Source organism: Carcharodon carcharias, chromosome 6, assembly GCF_017639515.1.
Source record: "Carcharodon carcharias isolate sCarCar2 chromosome 6, sCarCar2.pri, whole genome shotgun sequence".
In the NCBI taxonomy this organism is placed as follows: Eukaryota; Metazoa; Chordata; class Chondrichthyes; order Lamniformes; family Lamnidae; genus Carcharodon; species Carcharodon carcharias.
The window spans coordinates 97,650,798-97,666,190 of NC_054472.1; the positions used below are offsets into that span (position 1 = coordinate 97,650,798).

Below are 15,393 nucleotides of genomic sequence, written 5' to 3' on the forward strand. Positions count from 1 at the left end.
TATCTCGGAGGTCTGTGGGCTGGAGGAGATTATGGAGATAGGAGGGCACAAGGCCATGGAGAGATTCAGATACAAAGATGAGAATTTCAAGAAACAAAACATTGTTTCACCGAGAGTCAATGTCGGTCAGCAAGCACCTTCAAATATTTATTACAACTGCGTGACTATTTTTTCAACACTGTAATTGCAAGCCAGTTTGCAGTCAATTGAACTTCTTAATAAACATATTATATTCTTAAATCAGAGAAAATATCAGAATATTGTGATAAAAATTACTTAACAAATTATTCAGTTAACCATTTTGCATTGTACGACTTAGGCGATACTTCAGAAAACAAGTAGAATCCCTTACCCTTCTTGAAATTTTTAGTGCAATTGTCTGAAAATCAAGGTTTTTTCCATGTCGAGTTACAGAGCTATATGAGAAGGGGTCAGTGATAAAAGTGATGAAGGTCCCAGCTATTTTACATGTAAAAGCATCTCCATATTTCTTCTGGCGAGTTTTCAGAAACTTCAAAGGATTTGCACCAAACTCTAAAGCACAACCAATGTATGGAATCCAGCCATTTTCAACTGGGGGTTCTCCCTCTTCTCTGTGAAAAGGAAACATTGAAATAAAACAAGAGAAATGAATATTCCCTGCACATCTTTCAGCTGTAGTGGATAAGTAGGAAAACACACAAGAAAATTCACCCCAATAGTATATTTAGGAAGGCTGCTACTAAATATTTAATGTTAAAAAATATGAAGTCCAACCAGTTTCATGTTGTTAAGAGTGCCAATATGAAGCTGTTTACACATACCATTGCACAAGATACCCATATATTAAGGCCACTTACTGAAGGCTGCTACATTTAATCACTAAAATGCATGTGGAACTAACTCATGACCTAGTCAAAAATGCTACTTTTCCTATTCAATGTTTTTTCCAAAACCTTCATTATTTTCAGCGTAAATTTAAAAAAAAGCTCAAAATAGATATATTATTTTAAGGTTTCTCATACCATCAAAATTTAATTATTGTTGGAGATTTTGAAAAAAAATGTTTTTTTCTTTTTCTGTCTCTTTTATCTCTCTCTCTTAACCATATCTTTGTTCCCCATTCTCTATTAGTTTGTTTTTTGTATGTAATTATGTAATTTGACATTAAATCAAATATTCTAACTCATAGTGCAGAATTTTCCCATTCCGTCCCCAGCAGGTTTCGTGGCGGGCGGGAGCAGCAGGCAAAAAGTCAGAAAGCCACTGGCATAAAAACAGCTTGCAATTCTCCCAATGGTGGGTTCATGGCGGGTCGGTTATCCCGCCGACTAGTGGCGTGAATGCCATTTGCATTCATTAACATGTCATGAATGCTCAGTAAAGCAGCTGGACACTGGAATCTTGCCAGGCCTTCCAATCTTCCATCACACCAGTGAGAAAGTATATCAGCATCAAACCCATTTGAAAAGGGGTGGTGTGCACAGGTCAGACCTCAGTTTGCTGGTAACTTCGAGGTGAGTGGAACATATATAGCCTGCCTGCCATTGCACTGTGCCAGTCTTGTTGCGATGAATGCCACGCTGCTGGGGCTGCAGGGTTGGTCTGCCCTTGTTCTTTGCCTACATTGCCCCAAAGAACACCACTGTGCTGTGATACTCATGCAGACCTCCACTTTCAGAAGCACTTCAACCAGAGGTGGGCTGTGAGGCGAAGGTGGCGTTGCCAAACATGAAGGGACAATGGGGAAGGAAGACTGTGAAATGGCAATTAGGGGGAAGTGTGAACATGGGAAGGGGCCTTTCTGGGGTCGCCCTATAACCTCTTGCCACTGAAGGAATGAACATGAGTCGACTTAAAAAGAAAGGAGGAAGACCTTGCGATGAAAGCCACTGAAAGCTAAAGGCTTCATTAGCACTGTTAAAGGGCTGCTCAGTACTCAGTGGCCTCACATCACAGTTGCTGCATCTCAAGAGTAACACATAGGAATGTAGAATTTAGGAATGCAGGCAATAGTGAAGGATGCACAGCTACATCATGTATGGCATTCCATCAATGAAGGCCTGTTACGTGATCACCAGATTTGGCACTCCTAACGGGTCATAGGGCATCCACTCAATGACCAAGAGCAACTGATTGGTCATTAATATGCCACATCAGAGATTGGAGCACAGGTTGGTTGGGTCACTCATCTCAACTAAACTTTTGTATCCCATGCAGGTCTCAAGATTTTATATATCTGCAATGCGATCTTGGTCACCTCGATGTATGTGCTAGTGTCTCAGAGACAAGACGGCATCAGACGCCGTGCAAGTAGGTCAGGAAAAACTATGGATATTACAGTTCCCAAACGTGTCATCTTCTGAGCTTCATTTTCATGCTCCTTGAATCATTAATGTTGTCAATGTTTCCTTTCAGAAAGAAGGCAAAAGGACATATGGATCCAGGGCTCAGTGCTGCTTTTGTCAGGGTCCTAATAAAATGAAAGAGACAAAGGTGGGAGAGGTGATTCCGCATGCAGCTCTAGCAGGAGAGACATGGTCAAGCGAAGTCAAAGCATGAACAGGAGAGTCAGGAGGAGAGACCCAGACAATAGGGTGACTCGCCAGACCTAGGGTTTATCATAGAAGAGTCTCCTATTTACAAATGAGTCAGAAGCAATGCGCATGTCTGCACTTGTTCTGAGATTTGGTACATCACATATGCCACATTCTTCATGAAGAGCTGAGTTGGAGGATATCCCCTACCAGTGGTTTTGAAGGTGACCACTGCACTCAATTTCTTGGCCTCTGGTTCTTTCCAAGGATCAACAAGTGACCTGTGTGGCATCTCTCAGTCCACAACACAAGTACATAAAGGAGGTCACAGATGCCCTTTATAGGAAGACCCATCATTATGTCAGGTTTGCTCTGGACGAAGATAGCCAGGCTGCGAGATTCACCTTCGCCACCATCTCCGGCTTCCCAAGAGTGCAAGATGCAATAGACTGCACCCATATGGCTATACGAGCTCCATGGTAGCAGGCCCTAATGTTTATAAACTTCAAGGGCTATCATGCCATCAATGTACAACTGGTGTGTGATCACCGGAAGCACATACTGCATGTTTGTGCACGGTGCCCTGGGAGTTGCCATGACTCCTACATCCTGAGTCACTCCCAGGTGCCTGAGATTTTCGAGGGGCCATTATGTCTGCAGGGATGGCTGCTTGGGGATAAGGGGTACCCACTGAGACACTGACTGATGACACCAGTGCCACACCCTCAGAATCCATCTGAGGAGAGATACAAGACTGCTCACAGCTTCACAGCTCCCTTATAGAACAGACCATAGGGCTACTGAAGCTGCGTTTCAGATGCTTGGATCTTTCAGGTGGCTCACTGAAATACGCTTCTCTTCAGAACGAACGGTCGGAGAGACGGACCTGCGGGAGATATATGGAGCAGCAAAAGAATAAATACAGCCCGGGGAGCGCGGCCTACATCACTCACCTTGGGGAAGAGCAGTCGGGGAGGTGGACCTGCCAGCTGCTCGGAAACGGCCCACACTGAGTTCGAAAGAAGAGTGAGAACAAAACATTGTGACATCACAGGGAAGAAGCAACTTGATTGATTGGTGAAGAAGATAGCTGTTTGGTGAGTATCTGGTGAGTATCTTGTAAGTGTTTAAAGTTTATTCTGTTCCTAAGCTTTAGAATAAAGTAGGAACTGTACTTTTTGGTAAGGTTTATTAAGTAGAATTTAAATGTTTAAGTGATTTAAAAGTTTAAGGTTAAAGCATGACAGGGCAGCTCAGCCAAATGGAATGCCTATCCTGTGGCATGTGGGGAGTCATGGACACTTCTCCTGACCCAGACAAGCCCATGTGCAAGAAGTGTCACCGGCTGCACAAGCTTGATCTCCGCGTTTCAGAGTTTGAGCAGCGGCTGGAGTCACTGAGGTGCATCTGTGAGGCAGGGATCTATATGGATAGCACATTCAGAGAGATGATCACACTGCAAGTTAGGGACAAGCGGGCAGATGGAGAATGGGTGACCACCAGGCAGTCCCAGAGAAACAGGCAGGTAGTGCAGGAGTCCCCAGAGGTCCCGCTCACTAACCGGTTTTCCATTCTAGATATTGAAAGGCGATGGATCCTTGCAGCAGGGCAGCAAGAGCCAAGCCCCTGGCACCACAGGTAGCCCAGCTGTACAGCAGGGGAGGAAGGAGAGCGGAAGGGCAGTACTGATAGGGGATTCTTTATTTAGGGGAGCAGACAGGCATTTCTGCAGCTGTCAATGTGACTCCAGGGTGATTTATTGCCTCCCTGGTGCTAGGGTCAAGGATGTCACAAAATAGCTGCAGGACATTCTTGTGGGGGAGGGTGAACAACCAGAGGTCATGGTCTACATTGGTACTAACGACATAGGTAAGAAGGGGGATGTGGTCCTGCAGAATTTAGGGAGCTCGGTAGAAAATTATCAAGCAGGATCTCTAAAGTAGTAACCTCCAGATTACTCCCAATGCCACATGCCAGTGAGTACAGAAATAGGATGATAAGACAGATGAAATCGTGGCTGGAAAGATGGGGCAGGATGGAGGGCTTTAGGAACACTGGGACTCGCTCTCGTTGAGATGGTACCTGTTCAAGCCAGACAGGTTGCACCTGAACAGAGCTGGGACTGAGTTCTTTGCGGGTCATTTTGCTAGTGCTGTTGAGGAGGGTTTAAACTAATTCAGCAGGAGAGTGGGAACCAGGAGAGAATATTAGAAAGTAATGCCAGGGTGAACGGAATGTTGGGAGAGGCAGATAGCACTAAAATAGAGAATAGTAAGCTAATAGATGGAGTCGGAGTAAGGGAGCAAGTAATGAAGTCTATATCAGGGTTACACTGCATGTATGTGAATGCATGGAGTATAGTTAATAAAATTGGGGAGTTACAGGCACAGATTGCCTTGTGATGTTGTGGTGAAATTGGAGACTTGGCTTAAGGAAGGGCAGATCTGGGTGTTAAACATTCCTGGTTACAAGATGTTCAGAAAATATAGGAAAGGGAGAAAAGGCGGAGGGGTCGCATTTTTGGTTAAGGAAAGTATTGCAGTACTGGAGAAAGAGGATGTGTCAGAGGATTCAAGGAAAGAATCAATTTGGCTAGAGCTAAGGAATAAGAAGGGTGCAATTACATTCCTCAGTGTAAAGTATAGACCACCAGCTAGTGGGAAGGATATAGAGGAACAAATCTGCAAGGAAATTACAGAGAGGTGTAAACATCTTAGAGTAGTTATAATGGGGGAGTTCCATTACCTGTATATGGACTGGGATAGTGTTAGTATAAGGGGCAGTGAGGGATAAGCGTTCCTAGATTGTGCTCAGGAGAACTTGCTACAGCACTATGTGTCCAGTCCAACAAGAATGGAGGCACTGAGAGATCTGGTTCTTGGGAATGTGGTGGGCCAAGTGGATCAAGTGACAGTAGGAGAGCATTTGGGGGACAGTGATCATTGTATCAAAAGGTCTAGGATTATGGTGGAAAAGGACATTGGTCAATCCAGAGCAAAAATAATCAACTGGCACAGGGCAGATTTCAGTGGGGCAAGAACGGAACTGGACCAGGTAGACTGGAATCAAAAGTTGGCGGGAAAAACAGTAGCTAAACAACGGGCTACCTTCAAAGAGGAGATGGTTTGGGCACAGTCAAGGCATGTTCCCTCAAAAGGGAAGGGCAGGACAAAAAGTCCAGAGCTCCCTGGATGACAAAGGAGATAGAAATTAAGTTAAGGAAGAAAAAGTGTGCTTACAACAGGTGTCAGGTAGCAAATACAATTGAGAACTAAGCTGAATATGAAAGGTTCAGAAGGAATGTGAAAAAACAAATATGAGAAACAAAGAAGGATTATGAAAAAAGGCTGGCAACTAACATGAAAAGAAATCCCAAAGTATTCTATAAGCACATCAATAATAAACAGGTGGTAATAGGAGGAGTAGGGTCAATTAGGGACCAAAAAGGGGATTTATGTAAAGAGGCAAGAGGCATGACTGAGGTGTTAAATGAATACTTCGCTTCTGCCTCTACCTACGAGGTAGATACTGCCCAGGCCATGGTGACAGAGGAGGAAACTCAGTCACTAGAAGGGTTTAAAATTGATAAGGAGGAGGTATCGGGTTAGCTGACGATACTTAAAGTTCATAAGGCACTGGGACCTGATAAGATACATCCAAAAATATTGAAGGACGTGAGAGTGGAAATTGCAGAGGCATTGGCAATAATTTTTCAATATTTCCTGGTTTCGGGCAAGGTGCCAGAGGATTGGAGAATTGCAAACATGCCTTTGTTCAAAAAAGGTTGTCAACATCTGCCCTACAATTATAGACCAGTCAGTTTAACTTCGGTGGTGGGGAAACTTCTAGAAACAATTATTCAGGATAGAATTAATAGTCACATGGAAAAATGTGGATTGATTTGGAAGAGTCAGCATGGATTTGTTCAAGGAAAATTATGTCTAACTAATTTGTTGGAGTTTTTTGAAGAGGTATCAGAGATGGTTGATGAGGGCAAGGCCATTGATGTGGTGTTTATGGACTTCCAAAAGGCGTTCGATACAATGAAAGACTTGTGAAAAAAGTTATAGGCCTTAGAATAAAAGGGGCAGTAACAACAAGAATACAAAATTGGCTGAGGGATAGGAAACAGAGAGTAATGGTTAATGGCTATTTTTCAGGTTATAAGAAGGTTTGTAGTTCTCCATGGGTTGGTATTGGAACCCTTGTTCTTCTGATTCATATAAACGATCTAGATCTTGGTGTGCATGGGATATTTTCAAAGTTTGCAAATGACATAAAACTTGGAAGAATTGTAAATTGTGAGGAGGGCAGTGTAAAACTTCAAAAGGACATTGACACATTGGTGGAGTGGGCAGATAGGTGGCAGATGAAGTTCAATGTGGAGAAGTGTGAGGTGATACACTTTGATACAAAGAACATGGAGGGACAGTACAAAATATACTATTCTAAGGGGTGTGCAGGAGCAGAGAGACCTGGGTGTATATGTATATAAGTCATTAAATGTGGCAGGACAGGTAGAGAGAACTGTTACTAAAGCATACAGTATTCTAAGCTTCATTAATAGAGGCACAGAGTACAAGAGTAGGGAGGTTATAATGAACTTATATAAGACACTGTTTAGACCTCAGCTGGAGTATTGTGTACAGTTCTGGGCGCCACACTATAGGAAGGATGTGAACGGACTGGAGAGAGTGCAGAAGAGGTTTACGAGAATGGTTCCCAGGATGAGACCTTCAGTTACGAGGAAAGACTGGAGCAGTTGGGACTGTTTTCCTTAGAGAGGAGAAGGCTAAGAGGAGACTTGATAGAAGTTTTCAAAATAATGAGGGGCCTGGACAGAGTAGATAGGGAGAAACTGTTCCTGCTCATAAACGGATCGAGAACCAGAGAGCACAGTTTTAAAGTATTTTGCAAAAGAAGCAAATGCGAGGTGAGAAAAACTTTTTCACACAGCGAGTAGTTAGGGTTTGAAATGCACTGCCTGGAAATGTCATGGAGGCAGGTTCAATTGAGGCATTCAAGAGGGCATTGGATGATGATCTAAATGGAAACAATGTGCAGGGCTACGGGGAAAAGGCAGAAGATTGGTATTAAGCTAAAATGCTCAGAGAGCCAGTGCAGACATGATGGGCCAAATGGCTTCCTTCTACACCATAACAATTCTGTGATTCTGAGGGTTTCCCACATCATTGTTGTGCCCTTCACAACCTGGCAATGCAAAGAGATGATCCCCTGCCAGAGGACTAACTTGAGGAAGATGAGGGCTCATCAGAGGATGAAGGAACCAGGAACCCAGGAACCTCTGGAGGCTGCTGAGGACCATGCCATGGAGGGAGGAAGATGTGGGAGACAAGCCTGCGATACATTAATTACTGATAGCTTCCAGGAAGAGTAAAGTTAAGTGAGGGAATTTAGTCACAACTCTCCCAGCCCTCAATGCCAGTTACATTCAGGTCAGGGGATGTCCACGCACTTGCAGTGAGAACAAGTCCCACATTCACACTTGCCTCATGAATCACCAGGCCATGATCTTTGCTTTGGTCCGTGGGGTCCTGTGAGTGAACTCACTCTGGGAACTGAGAGCCCACTTAGGAAGAAGAGCAATGCCTTCGCCGCCATTTAATAATGGAAACACTGCTGCTACTGAGATGTGGACATGCCTAGGGATCTCCTCCTCCCGTGCATGTCTTTTCTTCTGCCACAACCACTGAGGAGACACAAATGCTGCTAGATAATCAATGCTGATGAGCTGCCCTCACTCAATGGTGCTCCTCAAGGAAGAAGGGTTAGAAACACTTAAATCACACACTTCCAATAAGGATTTAAACACATTTCCCTGACATCACACAAGGGTGTGGAGACTAGTTCAGCTGAGGTTGACATCACAGGAATTGAATCTCACAGTGGGACACTATAACTGAGTGGGAAGAAGGTTAAAGGTTGAAATAAGAGGATTCGAAAGTACAAAATCACAATGCCTTCAATTGCCAAGGACAATGTACTGAAATTAATAGAAGTGAAAGCAGTCAAACACATGCAACAGTAACCAAAATGACCTGCGACAATATGTATGGTGAATTAGGCAAATTCATCACTGGCTTGTCAGATGTCACAAAACCTTTAAGAAAGTTACTTAAAAAGACATGGTTCAGCATATTTTGTGACAATGATGGGAGAATTGAAGAGGTGTGATGTCCATAATGAAATACTACAAATAAACATCAAAAGCACTGATGTTTCTAGTTCAGGAATGAACGCATTCCCACTGCAGGAGAAAAGACGCATAGTGTACAACTCAAAAGTGTGAAACCAATCCAATGCAGTTAAACCCTAATAAGAAGAAGCACTTGCAGCTGCAGGGATTGGATGCAAAAAGTTCAACTAATATGTATATCCAAAAGAATTGGATCATAAATCTCTTGGGACATTTATGAAAATAATGCTTCTTAAGATCCTACCTTGAAAGCATCTTGCTTAAATTGAAACAGCATAGCTTCATATTAAAATACAGGAAACATACACAGCTGCACGTAGCAAATATGCTGAGTTGTAGTTGCATAACTAACCCAACAACACAAGTAACAAAGGTCATCAAGTAACTCTGTACATGGTATCCTGACTCAATGTCACAAGGGATATTAACTTGTATAGTGCCTTCTAATTCTAGAAATGTCCAAAGGCCATTCACAAATGAGCAACACTACTGAGATTTAACAGTAAATCTGTGACAGCTTTGTAGAGATTTGGCTATCATAAAAGCTGAGAAAAAACATTCATGATTTGGATTTTCAGAAGCTAAATTTAAAGATGACTGTGCTACAACAGTATTGGAAATTTGACATTAATTAAGCATTGTCGAGGGTCTTACCTTCAAGAGTCATAAACTCCTTGTCGCTGCTAGCTTGAGAAAATTTCTTCTGGAAAAACTAAATCAAATCCACCAAGGAATTGAAAAATCCAAAAGGATAACAAAAGAGGTCTTGGGCTGGCTTGTATGTGAGCACAAATTGCTGATGTGGCTATCTATGTATGACATGCAACACATAACTACAATTACCTCCATTTATCCAGTGCTCTAGTGTGAAAAAAATCCCAAAACATACCACAGAAGGGCATATAGGAAACAGGTCACAAGGCCAGGAAGGAAAGATTTGGAGGAGGTGACCAAAAATTTGGCTTAGAGAAGGGTTTTAAAGGAGAAGAAGAAAGTGGAGAAGACAATTAAGGCCCGCCAAGTGTATTTGCCAACTCTTGTGAATAGCGGGAATGTGTGGATGGCGGCGGGCGTGCACAGACAGCCAGGTCCAATGGAAACCCAGCAATTTATTTAAAGGAAGGCCTGGCAGCCTCCTGTAGGCTGCTCACAATGTCTACTTCCAGGTCACACCACAGGGGGTCGGCTGTGCAGGGCAGGCTGCAGGGTCTGCCACAGGAGCTGTGGTGGAATGGCCAGGTAGTTGAGGCCAACAGTGAGATCCGCAATATCCTCCCAACATCCACAGCACTGATTATTGTTTAATTTGTTATTGTTGCAACATTGCTCGGTCACAGAGTGATAGAGTTAGAGGTGTGGGTCATAGAAAAAGGCCCTTCGGCCCTTCAAGGATGCGTGTGTCAAACACCTTCCTAGGTTTCCTAATCCCATTTCTCAGCACTATGCCCATGGCCTTGTATGCCATGGCATCGCAACTGCACAACCAAATACTTATTGCATGTTAGGAGGGTTTCTGCGTCCACCACCCTTTCAGGCAGTGCATTTCACGTTCCCAACACACTCGGTGTCCAAAAGTTGCTCATCACATCACCTGTCAACCTCATGGCCCTTGCCTTAAATCTATGCCACCTGGTTTACTCATCCCTCCGCCAAGGGGAAAAGTCCCTTTCTGTCGACCCCATCTATGCCCCTCATATGTTTAAAAACCTCAATCATGTCACCCATCAATCTCCTCTGCCCCAGGGGAAATATCCCAGTCTATGCTATGTCTCCTCATAAGTCAAACTCTCCAACCCAGCCAGCATCCTGGTCAACGGCCTCTGCACTCTCTCCACTCCAAACACATCCCTCCCATGATGTGCATTTCACAACTGCATGCAGAACTATAGCTGTGGCCTAGGCAGCATTTTCTGCACTTGGAACATTACCTCCCTGTTCCTATATTCTATTCCTTGGCTAATAAAGTCAAGTATGGTATCTGCCTTCTTAAACACCTTATGTGCCTATCCTGCTTCCTTAAGGGACCTGTCAACAAGCACAGCAAGATCTCTCTGATCCTCCTTACTTTCCATGGTCCTACCATTCACTGTGTATTCCCATGCTTTGTTTGTCCCCCCCAAGTGCATCACCTCACAGTTATCCACATAACATTCCATTTGTTATTCATTAGCCCATCTGACCAGCCGGTCTATATCTGCCTGTAATGTAAGGTTATCCTCCTCACTATTTGCCACCCCACCAATGTTCGTATCCATTGGTTCTGGAAGGTTGAGCGCATAATGAGCCAGGGGGAAAGGGCTGAAGTGTGTCACTGTGTACACGCTAACTGATCCACTGTCCTTGTTATTCATTTCAGCATCATCAGGGCATGGCTGTCAGGAGGAAATGCAGATGCCCCCTCTCACACCTGAGGGCCCTCAAGTATCACTTGCATCACACCATTTCTGCGAGGCAGGCAGCAGCGCAGATACTAACACCTCGGTGGGAATTGTAACATCAATTAGTGTCCCGGGGCAGAGCGGCGAGGGAACTTCACAATCGCTGGAGGAGCTGACAGAGACAGAGAGTGCCGATGGCGCCAGCAGTTTTGGAGGACTGCAGGGGACCAGGCATATGCTCAGTTGGTGCATGATGATGTGCCGCTGGAGTCGTCTGCGATGCAGTAGCTGCAGGAAATGCAGTCGGGTGTGAGGGAGCATGGGGGAGTGATACATGAGGCTATGCTTCGCTTGGTGTCCGTGGAGGAGGAGTCCAGGCGGAGCATCACTGATGCAATGAGCCTCATGGCAGAGCGTCATGCTTCCTCCATTGAGAGAGTAGCAACTCCCATGGAGAGGCACCTCTAGGAGAAAAATCAGGTTCTCCTGGGGTTATACTTGGACCTGCAAGCCCTCACAGTGCCGATGGCCACAGCTGGTCACTGCCAATGTGGGAGATGGTGTGGGCTTCAAGCTTTCCAGCTCATTGCCATCCATCCAAGGTGAGCAGGGAGGTCCGGGGTGACCACAGGTCAGCACAGCAGCTGCCTGTCGTATCTGCGGGCCTCTCTCAGGGAGCTCCGGGTGAGGGCACCAGCTGTGCCGCCCCTCTCCCAGTAACTGCTTCATCGGGTGAGGCTGCAACAACTGGGAAGATGCCAGCTGTGGAACTGGCAGATCCCTCCCAGATGGGCCCAGCACAGGCTTCATGGGCCAGAGGACGACTGCCAAGGCCATCAAGGCCAACAGGACAGTAGAGTCAGCAGGCTGTCTCAGATGCCACTCTGAGTGATGGGGCAGCACCAAGATGTAGCACCTGAAAACGAAAGCATAAGGCACCTTAGGCACACCATGGGTTTCTCACTGCTGCTTTTGTGATGGCCCGCGATTAGGTACTTACAATTTTTTTCAGCTTGCTTAACATTTTGTTTTAGATTTTTGAGAACTTCTGATGGTTAAGATAAAAACCAGATGTGTTACAATGGCTGAGAGTGGCTCCTTTGTTCTGCATTTGTACGTTTAAGATAAAAGTCATGAGTGGTTGTTTCAACATTGAAGTTTATGTCCAAAGTCCTTAGTTGCAGCTGATGAACTTACAGATTTAACACTTAGGTGTCGAGTATGGATGCGCCAGGCAAGGCTGGTCCTGCTGATCCATTTGTGTTGAGCTAGCTGAAGGTTCAATGGATTAAAGTCTCCCGGGTGTCCCTGCCTCCTTGGTGTAGTCCCGGGTCAGCGTTTAGCCCCTCAGCATTCCCCTGTGCTTCCTCATCCTCAGGATCGGTGCTAGACTCATTGTGTGCAGCCACATCCACTGCGTCAACGTCTTCATCGTCCACTGTGTCCCCCCTTTCCAGCGCAAGATTATGGAGAGTGCAGCATGCAACAACTATCACCGAGACACGATCTGGGGGGTACTGGAGTGTGCCCCTGAGCGATCCAGGCATCAGAAGTGCATCTTAAGAAGACCGATGGTTCTTTCCGCCACAGCCCTAGTGGAGGCGTGGCTCCTATTGTAGCACTGCTCAGCTTCTGATATTGGATGGCAGAGAGGCGTCATGAGCCACCTTCTGAGGGGATAGCCCTTGTCTCCCAGCAGCCATCCATCAAGCCGGGCTGGAGCACTGAAGAGCCCCTTTACCTGGGAGTGTCTGAGGATGTAAGCATCATGGGAGCTGCCTGGATACCTTGCACAAACTTGTAGAATCAGCATCCTGTGATCACACACTATCTGCATGTTCATGGAGTGGAAGCCCTTCCTGTTGACGAAGGCACCGGGCTCACCTGCTGGCGCCTTGATGGCCACATGTGTACAGTCTAATGCACTCTGGACGCAGGGGAAGCCAGCAATGGCTGCAAAGCCTCTGGCTCGCTGTGCCTGACTTGCCTGGTCACAGCGGAAGTGGAGGAAGGTCAATGCCCGTCTCAACAGAGCGTCTATGACCTGCTTGACACAAGTGTGAACAGCTGATTAGGAGACACCGCAAAGATCACCCACAAAGCCCTGGAAGGAGCCTGAGGCATAGAAGTTGAGGGCAACTGTGACCTTCAGAGCCTCTGGCATGGGGTGTCTGCCCATACAGTTAGGAGAGATCTCAGGCCCAATCCTCTGACAGATATAGTTGACTGTCTCCCTTGACGCTAGGCGCCTCCTTTGGCACTGCACCTCAGTCATATTGAGGTAGCTGCTTCGCCACCTGTATACCCTAGCAGCAGGATAATGGTGTCTTCTGCGGCCCCATCCACTTTGGACTACCTCTTGGCCCTGCGCCCCTTGTGCATGTGCCTGTAATCCCAAAGGTGGCTCCCCTGCAGGCTGATTGTACACTCCTGGCCTTCTCCTTATTCTAGCCCTCCCTTCCTCCTCAGAGGAGCTGCCACCAGTCAGAGGCATATCCAGGCAAAGGGGAGGCCTCCAGAAAGTTGCAGGCTTAATAAAGATTATTGACTGCAGAGTGCTGAGCTGAAGTTCAAAGTACACAGAAAGCTGTTGGAATTTGTTCTGAACTGCTACAGATCACACAGGCAAGTTTAAAAAACTTTCTCCAATAAATACTTCACAGGCCAGATTCACGACCCCACTGAACCCTCTTATCCTGCCCATGAATGAGGTTCATTAAAAAGTCTCTTACCCGCCTGCCCGTTGCGCCCGTGCTCCAACTTAACTAGCCCGTTAATTAATGGCAGGTGCGCGTCGAACTTCATCGTGCGCCTGCCCAGTGAAATATCGCGTTGGCGCGAGGTGACGTCAGGACCCTCACCGCACATCAAACAGAAAATTTTGCCCTTGTTGTCAAAGCTTTTCATCTTGCACTCATCAGGACAATTCACCAGAACACCAAATGTAAAGGGATTATACAGTTTATACTTCACGAGAAAAGAGTGCTAATTGGTTGGACTCTGATTGATAGAAGCGTTGCCATGGAGAATGCACCAGTTAACTGATGACTGACAGTTAACTGCCAAGCTTTATTTAAATTCAAGCCAGGCAGGTTGCCTCTGATTGATCAAGTCATTGCCCTGGGGAATTAACCACAGAATGGCAGTCACCTATTTTGTTTAGTTGAAACAGGCACAATGTGCGTACATGTTCTTTCTATCTGCAAAGAACAGGGCCCTTTTTATTAATATATGTAGCTTTGAGCATGTGTAAGTGCGCCACACTGGGAGCCAGACTGATCATCTTGAACTGGTTTTCAAAGTAATTCTTAGCACACTCAGGATTGCTTAGATAATATTGTCCAATCGCGGAATCACATCTAATGTTGGACACAGTGCTTTGCGTTTTGTATGCACAGGCTGGTTGGGGAAGGTCTATACCTTGCCTGTTGTGAACAACGGCTGGGACATGCTGTCATGTCATTTCATATCTGCCTGTCTTTGGGACATATGGCCTACATACCTAGCATCACACTGACACTCAAATTCATATACCACATTATTCATTTGTGAGATAGGCAGAACGTTTTTTTAGCTTGATGGCAGCATCCTTTTAGTGGTGAATGCTACTTGTGTTGCTACTGCATAGTAGTAATGTGAATGCAATGCGACCAGACATTCTTCACCTGTTGCTCAAGTTATTGAGATACCTTACCCTTCCAGGGTAATCAGATGTAGACGGAATGTGACCTTAGGCCCATTCATGAGTTTGTGCAATAAAGAGCGCAAAATGATCCGATCAGGGGAGCCATTGTCTCACAGGGTGGCTTTGAGGTGCCCTATTTCAGCATCAAACTTACACGGAGTGCAAGTAGCTCATGCCTATTTATGAGGTTGCCGATAAGGCCAAATTTATAGTGCGTGGAACTGTAGGAATTCCAACGTGTATACGACCCCTGAAGGTAGGCTTGTGGTAGGTGGTGGTAGAGAATCCCCTGGCAGATCTCTCAACTATTACATGAAGGAAATGGAGCTCATTTGACTGCTCCATTTCAAAGGTGAATTTGAGCGCAGGATGGAGCCCATTAAAGTGTGTAAGGAAATTCATACATGAAGCTGTGGATTCAAAAAGAGCAAGTATGACATCTGTATATCGAAATATGCAAGGGGTAGAAGGTTGGGTGTCATTCCATTGAAGACACATTTTTTGTGGAACCCAACAAAAGATGTTTGCGAGTGCTGGGCCTAAAGGGAATCCCATGACAACACCATCTACTTGGGCATACATGGTGTCGCTAAAACT

General features: G+C 45.5%; 1 protein-coding gene across 1 annotated transcript in view; it reads right to left on the reverse strand.

Annotated features, from left to right (window-relative positions):
- Nucleotides 1–15,393, reverse strand: part of LOC121279152 (cytochrome P450 7A1-like) — a 74,669-nt gene that overhangs the window by 40,824 nt on the left and 18,452 nt on the right. The window contains exon 2 of the mRNA XM_041190137.1: nucleotides 353–593. Within this exon, the coding sequence (XP_041046071.1) occupies nucleotides 353–593 (241 nt within the window). The remainder of the gene's footprint in view (nucleotides 1–352; nucleotides 594–15,393) is intronic.